This window comes from Rhinoraja longicauda, chromosome 10, assembly GCF_053455715.1.
Source record: "Rhinoraja longicauda isolate Sanriku21f chromosome 10, sRhiLon1.1, whole genome shotgun sequence".
Taxonomy (NCBI): domain Eukaryota; kingdom Metazoa; phylum Chordata; class Chondrichthyes; order Rajiformes; family Arhynchobatidae; genus Rhinoraja; species Rhinoraja longicauda.
This window is the reverse complement of record NC_135962.1, coordinates 57,153,809-57,170,171: the sequence shown is the minus strand read 5'-3', so window position 1 is coordinate 57,170,171 and position 16,363 is coordinate 57,153,809. Positions and strand designations below refer to the sequence as shown.

The 16,363-nt window shown below is 46.5% G+C and overlaps 1 protein-coding gene across 2 annotated transcripts in view; it reads left to right on the top strand.

Annotated features, from left to right (window-relative positions):
- cep128 (centrosomal protein 128) overlaps positions 1-16,363 on the top strand; it is a 351,185-nt gene that overhangs the window by 150,880 nt on the left and 183,942 nt on the right. For both annotated transcript variants that reach the window (XM_078406913.1, XM_078406912.1), the window contains exon 16: positions 9,166-9,225. In XM_078406913.1, the coding sequence (XP_078263039.1) occupies positions 9,166-9,225 (60 nt within the window). The remainder of the gene's footprint in view (positions 1-9,165; positions 9,226-16,363) is intronic.

The following is a 16,363-nucleotide window of genomic DNA, read 5'->3' as shown; positions in this document are numbered from 1 at the left end:
TTGCTGCTTTCATTCCTGTAACAGCATGTTCCTCAATGGTGCATATTTTATTCTGAGCAGCTTCCAATACCGCTGCTGCACCATAAATCATTTGCAGCCAGCGCGCAGCGTTGTGAGTGATGACTGCGGTAATAGATTTTTTATTTTGATGTTTTTATTCAATACATTCACATTTTCAGCTCTTAGATTCTCAGAGTGTGAAGTCGACTGGCAGCGGAATTGTGTTTTTGTTGACTCTCCTCCTCCTGTCGATCTCCCGCAGAAGTTCTTCGGTCAGTTCGTTCCACAAGAGGGCGCTAGGTCACCTCTTATCGCATGGTTGATCTCCACTCCCTGCTGGCGGGAGTAGACTTGTCGGGCCGAATGGCGTAATTCTACCCCTGTCCCTCATGACCCTATGGTGCTCCACATGGGTGCTGCATTTCATCCCTCTGCCCAAATGGATGGTTAAAAAAAAAAGCGACATTTGGGAAAGCCGCAAAGTAAAATATAGGTGGGCTGTTTTTCACCCTTGTTCCTTGGCTAAACTTGCCTTGACATTTCCAGATAGACTCATAGAGCCATAAGGGCATGGAAGCAGGCCCTTCTGCCCAACTTACCTATGCCGACTAAGATTAGCACATTTGCAGATGATACAAAGCTGGGTGGCAGTGTGAACTGTGAGGAAGATGCTATGAGGTTGAAGGGTGACTTGGACAGGTTGTGTGAGTGGGCGGATGCATGGCAGATGCAGTTTAATGTGAATAGGTGTGAGGTTATCCACTTTGGTGGTAAGAATAGGAAGGCAGAGTATTATCTGAATGGTGTCAAGTTAGGAAAAGGGGACGTACAACGAGATCTGGGTGTCCTAGTGCATCAGTCACTGAAAGGAAGCATGCAGGTACAGTAGGCAGTGGAGAAAGCCAATGGAATGTTGGCCTTCATAACAAGGGGAGTTGAGTATAGGAGCAAAGAGGTCCTTCTACAGTTGTACAGGGCCCTAGTGAGACCGCACCTGGAGTACTGTGTGCAGTTTTGGTCTCCAAATTTGAGGAAGGATATTCTTGCTATTGAGGGCGTGCAGCATAGGTTCACTAGGTTAATTCCCGGATTGGCGGGACTGTCATATATTGAAAGACTGGAGCGACTAGGCTTGTATACACTGGAATTTAGAAGGATGGGAGGGGATCTTATCGAAACGTATAAGATTATTAAGGGGTTGGACACGTTCGAGGCAGGGAACATGTTCCCAATGTTGGGGGGAATCCAGAACCAGGGGCCACAGTTTAAGAATAAGGGGTAGGCCATTTAGAACTGAGATGAGGAAAAACTTTTTCAGTCAGAGAGTTGTAAATCTGTGGAATTCTCTGCCTCAGAAGGCAGTGGAGGCCAATTCTCTGAATGCATTCAAGAGAGAGCTGGATAGAGCTCTTAAGGATAGCGGAGTCAGGGGGTATGGGGAGAAGGCAGGAACGGGGTACTGATTGAGAATGATCAGCCATGATCACATTGAATGGCGGTGCTGGCTCGAAGGGCCGAATGGCCTCCTCCTGCACCTATTGTCTATTGATTCCCCAACTGTGCTAGACCCACCCGACTGCATCGGCCCATATCTCTTGAAACCTTTCCTATCCATCTACGTTTCCGAATTTACCTTTTATATTAAGTGAGAGTGACGACCTCCTCTGGCAGCTCAAGGCAGCTCAAGGCAGTCAAGAGTGTTTTATTACCATGTGCCCCGGAACGGAACAAGGAAATTCTTACTTGCAGCAGCACAACCGATAGGTAAACACATTATAAACAACAAAAAAGTTCAGTACAAACAATAATAGTTCAAAGATAAAAACAATGCCTCCCAAGTCTATGTGTTTCATATTTTTAGTTGGAGGTTGTAGAGTTTAACAGCCTTATGGTTGTCGGGAAGAAGCTGCTCCTGAACCTCATTGCATACACTGATGACCTGATAGCCAAAACATTATGACCACCTGCCTACTATGCTGTTGGTCCTCCGTGTGCAGCCCCATACGCAGCAGGGTGCGATGCACTGTGTATTGTGACACATTCCTCCCACGACCACCCTTAAAATGTTCTGTGACTTGTGCCACAGTCGACCTTCTGTCGGTTCGGACCAGACGGGATAGCCTTCGTTGCCCTCGCGCATCGATGAGCCTCGGGCGCCCAACACCCTGTCTGTCGCCGGTTTGTGGTTTGTCCCTCCTCGGACCACTGTCGGTAGGTACTCACCACTGCTGACCGGGAGCACCCCACAAGCCTTGCCGTTTCAGAGATGCTCTGACCCAGTCGTCTGGCCGTAACAATTTGGCCCCTTGTCAAAGTCGCTCAGGTCTTTACTCCTGCCCATTTCTCCTGCATCCAACACATCAACTTCAAGAACTGACTGTTCACTTGCTGCCTAATATATCCCACCCCTTGACAGGTGCCATTCTAACAAGATAATCAATGTTATTCACTTCACCTGTCAGTGGTCATAATGTTTTGGCTGATTGGTGTGGACTCACCACACTCTGTGCGGAAAAAGATGCCCCTCCGGTTCTTATTAAATATTTCCACTCTCATTTTAAACACCTGCCCACTGGATCTCGATTCCCCTAATCGGGGTAAAAGACTCTGTGCATTCACCCTATCTGTTCCTCTCATGATTTTACACGCCTTTGTAAGATCGCCCCTCATCCTGCTGCTCGCCAAGGAATAAACTAGCATCTGCAGTTCCTTGTTTCAACATTTTTCTAAAGTCCAATTGCATTGCTAATTGCCAATCGTGTCTAATGTACCTGAACATCTGTAGCAAGTAAGAATATCATTGTTCCTGTTCCGGTGACAAATAAACGCCCTTGACTCTGGACGCACCTTGTTTAGTGCCACCGTTATAACTCAGACATAATGAGGTGGCACAGTGTAGAGTCTTACAGGGTCAGAGACCTGGATTTGATCCTGACTACGGGTGCTGTCAGTACGGAGTTTACATAGATACATAGATACATAGACAATAGGTGCAGGAGTAGGCCATTTGGCCCTTCGAGCCAACATCGCGATCAATGTGATCATGGCTGATCATGCACAATCAGTACCCCGTTCCTGCCTTCTCCCCATACAATAGACAATAGACAATAGGTGCAGGAGGAGGCCATTTGGCCCTTCGAACCAGCACCGCCATTCAATGTGATCATAGACAATAGACAATAGACAATAGGTGCAGGAGTAGGCCATTCAGCCCTTCGAGCCAGCACCGCCATTCAATGCGATCATGGCTGATCACTCTCAATCAGTACCCCGTTCCTGCCTTCTCCCCATACCCCCTCACTCCGCTATCCTTAAGAGCTCTATCCAGCTCTCTCTTGAAAGCATCCAACGAACTGGCCTCCACTGCCTTCTGAGGCAGAGAATTCCACACCTTCACCACCCTCTGACTGAAAAAGTTCTTCCTCATCTCCGTTCTAAATGGCCTACCCCTTATTCTCAAACTGTGGCCCCTTGTTCTGGACTCCCCCAACATTGGGAACATGTTATCTGCCTCTAATGTGTCCAATCCCCTAATTATCTTATATGTTTCAATAAGATCCCCCCTCATCCTTCTAAATTCCAGTGTATACAAGCCCAATCGCTCCAGCCTTTCAACATACGACAGTCCCGCCATTCCGGGAATTAACCTAGTGAACCTACGCTGCACGCCCTCCATAGCAAGAATATCCTTCCTCAAATTTGGAGACCAAAACTGCACACAGTACTCCAGGTGCGGTCTCACCAGGGCCCGGTACAACTGTAGAAGGACCTCTTTGCTCCTATACTCAACTCCTCTTGTTACGAAGGCCAACATTCCATTGGCTTTCTTCACTGCCTGCTGAACCTGCATGCTTCCTTTCATTGACTGATGCACTAGGACACCCAGATCTCGTTGAACTCCCCCTCCTCCTAACTTGACACCATTCAGATAATAATCTGCCTTTCTATTCTTACTTCCAAAGTGAATAACCTCACACTTACCTACATTAAACTGCATCTGCCATGTATCCGCCCACTCACACAACCTGTCCAAGTCACCCTGCAGCGTTATTGCATCTTCCTCACAATTCACACTACCCCCCAACTTAGTATCATCTGCAAATTTGCTAATGGTACTTTTAATCCCTTCGTCTAAGTCATTAATGTATATCGTAAATAGCTGATCATGGCTGATCATTCTCAATCAGTACCCCGTTCCTGCCTTCTCCCCATACCCCCTGACTCCGCTATCCTTAAGAGCTCTACCTAGCTCTCTCTTGAATGCATGCAGAGAATTGGCCCCCACTGCCTTCTGAGGTAGAGAATTCCACAGATTCACAACTCTCTGACTGAAAAAGTTTTTCCTCATCTCAGTTCTAAATGGCCTACCCCTTATTCATAAACGGTGGCCCCTTGTTCTGGACTCTTGATCCCGCTAGCCCTAAGAGCTCTATCTAACTCTCTTTTGAATGCATCAGTGAATCGGCCACCATTGCCTTCTGAGGCAGAGAGTTCCACAAATTCACAATTCTGTGTGAAAAAGTTTTTCCTAATCTCAGTTCTAAATGGCCTACCCCTTATTCTTAAAATGTGGCCCCTGGTTCTGGACTCCCCCAACATTGGGAACATGTTTCCTGCTTGTCCAATCCCTTAATAATGTTATATGTTTCTATAAGAACCCCTCTCATCCTTCTAAATTCCAGTGAATACAAGCCAGCCACTCCATTGTTTCATCATACGACAGTCCCACCATCTCGGGAATGAACCTCATGAACCTACGCTGAACTCTCTCAATAGCAAGAATGTCCTTCCTCAAATTAGGAGACCAAAACTGCACACAGTACTCCAGGTGCGGTCTCACCAGGACCCTGTACAAGTGCAGAAGGACCTCTTTGCTCCTATACTCAATTCCTCTCTTTATGAAGGCCAACATGCCATTAACTTTCTTCACTGCCAGTTGTACCTGCACGCTTACTTTCAGTGATTGAAGTACTAGGACACCCAGGTTTCGTTGTACTTCCCCTTTTCCTAACCTGACACCATTCAGATAAATAATCTGCCTTCCCGTTCTTGCCTCCAAAGTGGATAACCTCCCATTTATCCACATTATACTGCATCTGCCATGCATCTGCCCACTCACCCAACCTATCCAAGTCACTCTGCATCCTCACAGCATACTCTTCACAGTTCACACTGCCATCCAGCTTTGTGTCATCTGCAAATTTGCTAATGTTACTTTTAATTCCTTCATCTAAATCATTAATGTACATTGTAAATTGCTGCGGTCCCAGCACCGAGCCTTGCGGTACCCCACTGGTCACTGCCTGCCATTCTGAAAGGGACCTGTTAATGCCTACTCTTTGTTTCCTGTCTGCCAACCAATTTTCTATCCATGTCAATACCCTACCCCCAATACCATGTGCTCTAATTTTGCCCACGAATCTCCTGTGTGGGACCTTATCAAAGGTTTTCTGAAAGTCCCGGTACACTACATCCACTGGCTCTCCCTTGTCCATTTTACCTGTTACATCCTCAAAAAATTCCAGAAGGTTTATCAAGCATGATTTCCCCTTCGTAAATCCATGCTGACTTGGACCAATCCTTTTACTGCTATCCAAATATGTTATTACTTCTTTAATAATTGATTCCAGCACCTTCCCCACCACCGATGTCAGGCTAACTGGTCTATAATTCACTGCTTTCTCTCTCCCTCCTTTCTTGAAAAGTGGGATAACATTAACTACCCTCCACTCCACAGGAACTGATCCAGAATATATAGAACATTCGAAAATGACCACCTATGCATCCACGATTTCTAGAGCCACCTCCTTGAGTACTCTGGGATGCAGACCATCAGGCCCTGGGGATTTATCAACCTTCGGTCCCATCAGTCTACCCAACATCATTTCCTTACAAATGTGAATTTTCTTCAGTTCTACTGTCACCCTAGGTCCTCTGTCCCCTGGTACATCTGGGAGATTGTTTGTGTCTTCCTTTGTGAAGACAGAACCAAAGTATCTGTTCAACTCGTCTGCCATTTCCTTGTTCACCATACTAAATTCACCTGTTTCTGCCTTCAAGGGACTCACATTTGTCTTAACTAATTTTTTTTTCTCTTCACATACCTAAAGAAGCTTTTACTATCCTTTATATTCTTGCCTAGCTTACCTTCATACTTCATATTTTCTCCCCGTATTGTCTTTTTAGTTACCTTCTGTTGATCTTTCAATGTTTCCCAATCCTCTGGCTTCCCACTTATCTCTGCTATGTTATACGTCTTCTCTTTTATTTTTACACTGTCCTTGACTTCCCTTGTCAGCCACGGTCGCCTCTTACTCCCCTTAGAATCTTTCTTCCTCTTTGGAATGAATTGACCCTGCATCTTCTGGATTATTCCCAGAAAGACCTGCCATTGCTGTTCCACCATCATCCCTGCTAGGATCCTTTTCCAGTCAACTTTGGCCAGCTCCTCCCTCATGCCAACAGGGTCCCCTTTGTTCGACTGCAATATTGACACTTCCGATTTTACCTTCTCCCTCTGCATTGCAGATTAAAACTTATCATGTTATGGCCACTACCTCCTAATGGTTCCTTTACCTTGAGTTCTTTTATCAAATCCAGTTCATTACACAACACTAAATCCAGAATTGCCTTCTCCCAGGTAGGCTCCAGTACAAGCTGCTCTAAGAATCCATCTCGGAGGCACTCTACAAACTCCCTTTCTTGGGGTCCAGTACCAACCTGATTTTCCCAGTCTACCTGCATGTTAAAGTCTCCCATAATCACCGTAGCATCACCTTTGTTACATGCTAATTTTAACTCCTGATTCAACTTGCACCCTATCTCCAGGCTACTGTTTGGGGGCCTGTAGATAACTCCCATTAGGGTCTTTTTACCCGTACAATTTCTCAGTTCTATCCACAATGACTCTACACCTTCTGCTTCTATGTCACCCCTCGCAAGGGACTGAATTTCATTCCTTACCAACAGAGTCACCCCACCCCCTCTGCCCACTTGTCTGTCTTTTCGATAGGTCGTAGACCCCTGAATATTCAGTTCCCAGGTCCGATCCTCTTGCAGCCATGTCTCTGTAATTCCCACAACATCATACTTACCAATTTCTAACTGAGCCTCAAGCTCATCCACTTCATTTCTTGTGATTCGCGCATTCATACATAACACTTTTAATTTGGTATTCACCTCCCCTCTCACACCGGTTCGTATTTCACCTGACCTTGATTTTTCTGTCTCATTAATTTGGGTGTCCTTCATAACTTTTCCTGCATTCTCTCCCCTTTAACTCCATCCTTATACTCCCAATTTGTCAACTCCTCCCCCCCTGCTATTTGTACGTTCTCCCTGTGACTGCGTGAGTTTTCTCCAGTTGTTCTGGTTTTCTCCCACATTCCAAAGACGTGCAGGTTTGTCGGTTAATTGGCTTCCGTAATTAGTCCCTAGTGTGTACGATAGAACTAGCGTGTATGGGTGATCGCTGGTCGGTGCGGACTCAGTGAGCTGAAGGGCCTGGGTCAACTCTGTACCTCTAAAACTATAATGTAAAGGTGAAGGGCATCTGATGGTGTGTAGGAAGGAACTGCAGATGCTGGTTTACACCGAAGAATCTCAATGATTATCTGGAGAAGACCAGAGTCATGACCTGAAACGTCACCCATCCTATCTCTCCGGAGATGCCGCCCGACCAGTTGAGTTATTCCAGCACTTTGTGATGTCGATCTGATGAATTTCCTAAGATAGACACAAAATGCCGGAGTAACTCAGCGGGGCAGGTAGCATCTCTGGAGAGGAGGAATGGGTGACGTTTCAGGTCCAGACCCTTCCTCAGACGATTCAGATGAATTTCCTAGTTGGCTAGTGTAAGAACAAAGCTAACTGAGCTAAAGGTAACAAGGGCGGTACGGTGGCGCAGCGGTAGAGTTGCTGCCTTACAGCGAATGCAGCGCCGGAGACTCAGGTTCGATCCTGACTATGGGTGCTGTCTGTACGGAGTTTGCACGTTCGCCCCGTGACCTGCGCAGGTTTTCTCCAAGATCTTCGATTTCCTCCCACACTCCAAAGACGTACAGGTTTGTAGGTTAATTGGCTAGACAAATGTAAAAATTGTCCCTAATGGGTGTAGGATAGTGTTAATGTGCGGGGATCGCTGGGCGGCGCGGACCCGATGGGCCGAAGGGCCTGTTTCTGCGCTGTATCTCTAAATCTAAAATCTAAAGATATTCTAGTTGCTGTTCAGAAAGAGCTCCAGCCTGCTGTTTCGGTCACCTTCCAGCTAGTTGTTCATAAGCTCATGTGACAGGAGCAGAATTTGGCCATTCGGCCCATCAGGTTTACTCCGCCATTCAATCATGGCTGACCTATCTCTCCCTCCTAACCCCATTCTTCTGCCTTCTCCCCACAACCACTGACACCCGTACTAACCAAGAAACTATCTACCTCTGCCTTAAAAGCATCCATTGACCTGGCCTCCACAGCCTTCCGTGGCAATGAATCCCCACAGATCCACTCATTGCGGTTGTGTGATCTTGCTGTGCATGTAATAGCTGCTGTTGGAACAATGGAATGACTTTTCCGAAGTAGATCATTACATGTGAAGCGCTGAGGGAACGTTGGGCCCGGCGGAAGCGGTGAGACGTGCAGGTAATGTTTTTATGATTTGTAATGTCATCAGAGCCCGTGGATTCAATCGGCCTCCCTGGAAGTCCCCGTCAGGCAGGTTGATGTTGTCTGTGGTGCTGGCTGCACCGCGGGCAGGTACTCACTGCAGCGCGGCTGCAAGCGAGGCCCAGCACCTATGGAGATACGAATGGCACTCAGCAGTGCAACAATAAGTTGCCAGCAAATGACTTGCAAATCCCATTTCTTTCCCCGCATCGAAACAATGAAAGCTGATGAGAAATGATGTGAACAACTGGAATTGGCGAGAGGTTGAGAACTGGTGACCTCTGAAAAGCTATCTGTGTGTGTGTGTGTGTGCCTCTCAGACATTGCATCTCAGAGCTCCAGCGGAAAATCAATCAGGGCTCATGCTTGAAAATCATAGACCTAATTAATTTCATTTATAAGCTGTATGAATCTGCCACCTGGATAATAGTTTCTTTTAAACAATCATTCTTTCCATATACAATCTCGTCTGTTAATAAACAAACTGCAATCTAATTTTCTTTGCAGGCAATAACGTTTACACCTGGATTAGAAAACGATCCCCATCGCTGGCTGGCTGAAATGAAAGTACGTATTCAAGGTGACGGAGTCATTAACTGCTTGAGGGTCCCTTAGATGCTGGAGGCACTGTGGAAGGCCCTTGAGTTGCTGAGGCAGTGCTTGCAGGGGCAATTTCTAACCCATGAGCCGAATGAGCTGCATAAATGCAATTAATGGGAAACGGTAGCCTGTACACGAGGGAGTGATATGAGACGCACACAAAATGCTGGGGCAACTCAGCATGGCAGGCAGCAGCACCTCTGGGGAGAAGGAACGGGTGACATTTCGGGTCGAGACCCTTCCTCGGATTTCTTCAGACCGATTGTAAAGCAAGCAATGGTGGATTTGATGACAATAGAAAATAGACAATAGGTGCAGGAGGAGGCCATTCGGCCCTTCGAGCCAGCACCGCCATTCAATGTGATCATGGCTGATCATTCTCAATCAGTACCCCGTTCCTGCCTTCTCCCCATACCCCCACTGAGATGAGGAGAGGTCTGAAGAAGGGTCCCGACCCAAAACGTCGCCCATCCTTTTTTCCTCCAGAGATGCTGCCTGACCTGCTGAGTTACTCCAGCGCTTTGTGTCTCCTATCAGAGGTATGGACAGCGTCGCGAGACAGAACATTTTTTTCCCCCAGGATGGCAAAAATCGAATACTAGCGGTCATACCTTTAAGGCGAGAGGGGCAAAGTTTAAAGGTGATGTGCAGGGGGTAGGTTTATTTTACACAGAAGATGGTGAGTGGCTGGAATCGGGGGCAGTGGTCGAGGCAGATGTGAAAGTGACTTTTGTTAGAGTTTTGGACATGGACGCTGAGTTACTCCAGCACTTTGTGTGTACCTTTGGATATAGTAATGGATTATGTGCAGGCAGATAAGAGTTGGTCTTGGCATCATGTTCAGCGGCACGCTGTGGGCTGAAGGGCCCATTCCTGTATTGTACTCTTCTATGTTCTATGATATAGCAACATGGTCGGCGCGGTGGCGCAGCGGTAGAGTTGCTGCCTTACAGCGCCGGAGACCCGGGTTCCATCCCGACTACGGAGTTTGTACGTTCTCCCCGTGACCTGCGCGGGTTTTCTCCGAGATCTTCAGTTTCCTCATCCCACGCTCCAAAAGACATGCAGGTTAATTGGCTTGGTATTAACGTAAAATTGTCCCGAGCATGTATAAGATAGTGTTAATGTGCGGGGATCGCCTGTCGGCGCGGACTCGGTGGGCCGAAGGGCCAGTTTCTGTGCTGTATCTCTAAAACTAAAAACTAAAAAGTATGGGAAAAGGCTCGTTTGGTGTGAAAGTACCAGCACAAGTAATTATCCTAATCGCCTGTTTCTGCACTGTCATCCCTGTGCAATTGTAAAATGAGAAACGCAGGCTTCATTAGAAAAGGACAGGTTAGTAAATGCCTTTCCCTTTTCCAAACATTATCCATCATTCAAAAGTTTGTTTCCAAATGACTCGTGAAGTTCGTGAAATGTTTAATTTTCACTTGGACTGGAACGCAGTAGCTGTTGCTCATCTTAAAAATCATGACACTCGCTACAGTTTTGTGAATGTTATCTTACCTGTAAAAGTAGTTTCTAAATTCCTGAACAGATTTGCTGCAGAGCGCAGTTTTATATTCCTAGAATGGTAGAGAAAGACTGGAGCATCGAGTGCTGGGCATCAAGACAATAGACAATAGACAATAGGTGCAGGAGAAGGCCATTCGGCCCTTCGAGCCAGCACCGCCATTCAATGCGATCATGGCTGATCATCCTCAATCAGTACCCCGTTCCTGCCTTCTCCCCATACCCCCTGACTCCGCTATCCTTAAGAGCTCTATCTAGCTCTCTTGAATGCATTCAGAGAATTGGCCTCCACTGCCTTCTGAGGCAGAGAATTCCACAGATTCACAACTCTCTGACTGAAAAGGTTTTCCCTCACCAAGACCAAGACCAAGCAATGCAGTGTTTTCCCAGATGGAGACTCGTGTTACTTTTTTCTCTCATTTTAAACTTCATATGTTTTTTGTGATTATTTTGGTTTTGTTTAGACACGCAGCATGAAACATGCCCTACGCCAACCATCGATGAACCGGTCACACGAGTTCCATGTTATCAAACTTGCTGAACAGTGAAAGGCATGGATAGAGTGGGTGTGGAGAGGATGCTTCCAGGAGGGAGGTAGTCTAGGACCGGAGGGCGTAGTCACAGAATAATCCGCACGGCTGTGGGATGTGGGAGGAAACTGGAGTAAACCCAAGTGGTCGCAGTAGTACATGCAAACTCCACACAGTCAGCACCCGAGGTCAGGGTCGAACCCGGGTCTCTGTTGTGGTGAGGCAGCAGCCCTGTGAGTTGCTGTGCGTCTTTTAAAAAGAAAAATTTATACTTTCTTAATCATCAAGCAAGGAATAAGTTCATAACCAATAGGAACAATTAGGCCATTCGGCCCATCAAGTCTACTCCGCCACTCAATCATAATAATAATAATAATATATTTATTTTATATAGCGCCTTAACACATGCTCAAAGCGCTTTACAAATACAATTAACATAGAAACAAACAGACAAACAGACAAACTATCCTGACGGAAAAGCGGCGAATAATCAACGCCAGCGTCCTCTCACGTCAGGGTCCGGCAGTAGACATGGCTGATCTATCTTCCCCTCTGAACCCCATTCTCCTGCCTTCACCCCATAACCCCTGACACCCGTACTAATCAAGAATCTATCTATCTCTGCCTTGAAAATATCCACTGACTTGGTCTCATCAACCTTCTGTGGCAATAAATCCCACAGATTCACCACTAGTAAATTGTCTTCATGCTTCTCCAAGCCCTGCCCACCATCTGCAGCTTGTACATGATGAATGTGTTGGAACGTTTCCACCAGTGGTGACTACAAAAACGGCAGGCAAGTGAAATCCCATCATTGGCAATTCATTCGTCGCCTCGCCAGTCTGTGGCTGATGGGTGTAGCTGCTGCTCATAACACCTCTTCCAGGACACGTCACAAACCAGTGCCCACTTCACAGCACGAGAGACTTTGTAGATACAGCGCGGAAACAGGTCCTTTGGCCCACCGAGTCCGTGCCGACCAGCGGTCATCCCGCTCACTAACACTGGATAATTTACAATTTCACCAAAGCTAATTAACCTACAAACCCTGTACGTCTTTGGAGTGTGGCAAGAAACTGGAGCACCCGGAGAAAACCCACGCAGGTCACGGGGAGAACGTACAAACTCTGGACAATAGACAATAGGTGCAGGAGGAGGCTATTCGGCCATTCGAGCCAGCACCGCCATTCAATGTGATCATGGCTGATCATTCTCAATCAGTACCCCGTTCCTGCCCTCTCACCATACCCCCTGACTCCGCTATCCTTAAGAGCTCTATCTAGCTCTCTCTTGAATGCATTCAGAGAATTGGACAGACAGCACCCGTGGTCAGGATCGAACCCGGGACTCTGGCGCTGTGAGGCAGCAGCTCTACCGCTGCGCCACCGTGCCGCCCTTCTCAACTTCCTCTCGACTCGTACAAATGGCTCTTTCGGCTATTCTGCAAAAGTAAACGTGGGGAAAGCTGGACCCGCGGCTAAAGGTGAAAGGTGATGATCTTTGCTTACTTTCAAAAAAGAGGTTGCCGAATGTTAAAGATTGAGGACGCTCAGAAATGGATTGATCGTCTGAGATGGAGCGTAAACTACAACAAAAGTAATTAGCTTTTGATAAAAGAAGAGCAACAGATTGAGAAGAATACAAGAAGCAGGGACACCAAGGACTATCAGCCTGGAGACTGTATCACTCAACTACTTCAGGTGAGTGCTCATTACTCTGGTATACTATCTTATTATTAGGTCTAATTATAGACAGTAAGCACCTTCTGTGATGTACGTTGTAATAAGGATTCAGGATTCAGGATATCTTTATTTGTCATCCAAAAAACAAGTCTTTTGGACGAGATTTCATCACCCACAGTCCAACAATAAGAGCAATAAAATAAGCAAATTACACAACCCCAAAGACCTGCAAGCCTGCGCGTCTTTGGAATGTGTGAGCACACACTTTTAAGTTTAATGGGTAAAACGTATTGAGAAGTTTTGTTGATTCCATGCTCTGTGACATGCAATAATTGGCACGGTGGCGCAGGGGTAGGGTTGCTACCTCACAGCTCCAGAGACCCAGGTTTGATCCTGACCACGGGTGCTACCTGTGTGGAGTTTGTACGTCCTTTCTCCCTGGGACTGCGTGGGTTTTCTCCAGTTGTATCGGTTTCCTCACACATTCCAAAGACGCGCAGGCTTGCAGGTTAATTGGCGTCTGTAAATTGCCCCTGGTGTCACGGATGCGAAAGTGGGATAACATAGAACTAGTGTATGGGTGATCGATGGTTGGCATGGACTCGGTGGGCTGAAGGGCCTGTTTCCGCGCTGCATCTCTAAACTAAACTAAACTAAACTAAAGTCCACGAATTTGATACCAAACTCTCTTCATTAATAGACAATAGACAATAGGTGCAGGAGGAGGCCATTTGGCCCTTTGAGCCAGCACCACCATTCAATGTGATTATGACTGATCATTCTCAATCAGTTCCCCGTTCCTGCCTTCTCCCCATACCCCCTGACTCCGCTATCCTTAAGAGCTCTATCTAGCTCTCTCTTGAATGCATTCAGAGAATTGGCCTCCACTGCCTTCTGAGGCAGAGAATTCCACAGATTTACAACTCTCTGAGTGAAAAGGTTTTTCCTCATCTCCGTTCTAAATGGCCTACCCCTTATTCTTAAACTGTGGCCCCTGGTTCTGGACTACCCCAACATTGGGAACATGTTTCCTGCCTCTAACGTGTCCAACCCCTTAATAATCTTACACGTTTCGATAAGGTCCCCTCTCATCCTTCTAAATTCCAGTGTATACAAGCCCAGTCGCTCCAGTCTTTCAACATACGACAGTCCCGCCATTCCGGGAATTAACCTAGTAAACCTACGCTGCACGCCCTCAATAGCAAGAATATCCTTCCTCAAATTTGGAGACCAAAACTGCACACAGTACTCCAGGTGCGGTCTCACTAATGTTCATGCATAATTTTATCATGGGTTAACATAATCCAATATGATTTAAGAAAGTTTTATTTTTTTACTGCAGAGAACGCATAAACGTCACTCACTGGAGTCAATACGAGGAACTCTTCACAAACCCTTGCAAAGGCGGATGAAGAAAGAATATTATAGCCGACCACGACGAAGTCCTGTCTGTTGAAGTGGAAACGAAACCGGATCCTTTCCAGGAGCAGCAACCTGGATCGCATAATAAACTTGGGAATTTTTGGGAACCAGGAAGGAGGCTGTAAGAGCTAATATAGCCAGCATCAGTTTTCTAGGAGCGACCCTACCTGCCACATCATTGAAACTACAATGTGGAAACAGGCCCTTCGGCCCACTGAGTCCGTGTGCGACCAACGATCGCCCGTACTCTACTTCTATCTTACACACTAAACGATTTTACGGATACCAATTAACCTACAAAGCTGCACGTCTTCGGGATATGGGAGGACAGAAAGAACGTATAGAAACATAGAAAATAGGTGCAGGAGTAGGCCATTCGGCCCTTCGAGCCTGCACCGCCATTCAATATGATCATGGCTGATCATCCAGCTCAGTAACCTGTAACTGCCTTCTCTCCATACCCCCTGATCCCTTTAGTCACAAGGGCCACATCTAACTCCCTCTTAAATATAGCGAATGAACTGGCCTCAACTACCTTCTGTGGCAGAGAATTCCACAGACTCACCACTCTCTGTGTGAAGAAATGTTTTCTCATCTCGGTCCTAAAAGACTTCCCCCTTATCCTTAAGCTGTATAATCTCCATACTGACAGCACCCGTAGTCTGGATTGAACCCGGGTCTCTGGCGCTGCGAAGCAGCAACTCTACTGCTGCGCCACCGTGCCACACATGTCATTGGCCCATTTCCATCATTGCCTCCTGCAAGATGGACACAAATGCTGGTGTGACTCAGGCAGCATGTCTGGAGAAAACGAACAGGTGACGCTTCGGGTCAAGACCCTTCTTCAAGTCAGTCTCTCTCCAGAAATGCATTGAAATCATCCCTTCGAGTCCCACATTTGTTGCCTGTGCCGGTGAAAACCTCTGCCAACTTCCTTTGACATTTATCCTCCAGACACATACAATTTTGTCTGATTTTGCTCCTTTCTTTTTTCTTGCGAAGCTTAACTTCATGTCCGCTGACCTCTTACCTGACCCAGTTAAACCAAAATGTCACCAAAAAAGAAACAACTCGGTTCCTTCATCTAATAACTTACATTTCTGAGGCCTGAAATTATATTTACTGCCCCTTATTCTCTGAAGGGAAGTATTCTAACTTTAGATGGACACAAATGCTGGAGTAAATCAGTGGGTCAGGCACCATCTCTGGAGAAAATGGATGGGTGCCGGTTTGGGTCGGGACTCTTCTTCAGACTGATATTGGATGGAGGGGGGGGGGGGGGACTGGAAGCAAGAAAAGACCTGGACAAACTGTAGAATTGCACGTCGGACTGTAGGTTATCTTCATTTCACACGGTTCCCAATATTGAGGTGAGAGCCAAAGTAAACAAGAGCAAACATTAGCTAAAGTTCAGAGACACCTACTCCCTTCCTTCCAAACTGAAAGTTGAAGGTTGTCCATGGTTTCGACAGGATGTAGATCGGATGGAACATTGGGAATTGAATTTGGCAGATGGAATCCAATCACCACAGTTGTGAGGTGATGCACTTTGGGAAGTCAAATGTGCCTTGAAAATGCAGTGATCGACACTGTCAGGCACTGACCTGATCAGTGTCGACCAGTGAGGTATTGACCATAATATGATAAGTTTTAATCTGCAATTTGAGAGGGAGAAAGTTAAATCGGAAGTGTCAGTGTTGCAGTTGAACAAAGGGGACTACGAAGGCATGAGAGAGGAGCTGGCCAAGGTCAACTGGAAAAGGATCCTAGCAGGAATGACGGTGGAACAGCAATGTCAGGAATTTCTGGGCATTATCCAGAAGATGCAGGATCATTTCATTCCAAAGAGGAAGAAAGATTCTAAGGGGAGCAAGAGGCAACCGTGGCTGACAAGGGAAGTTAGGGATGGAATTAAAACTAAAAGAAAAGATGTATAACATAGCAAAGAGTAGCTGGAAG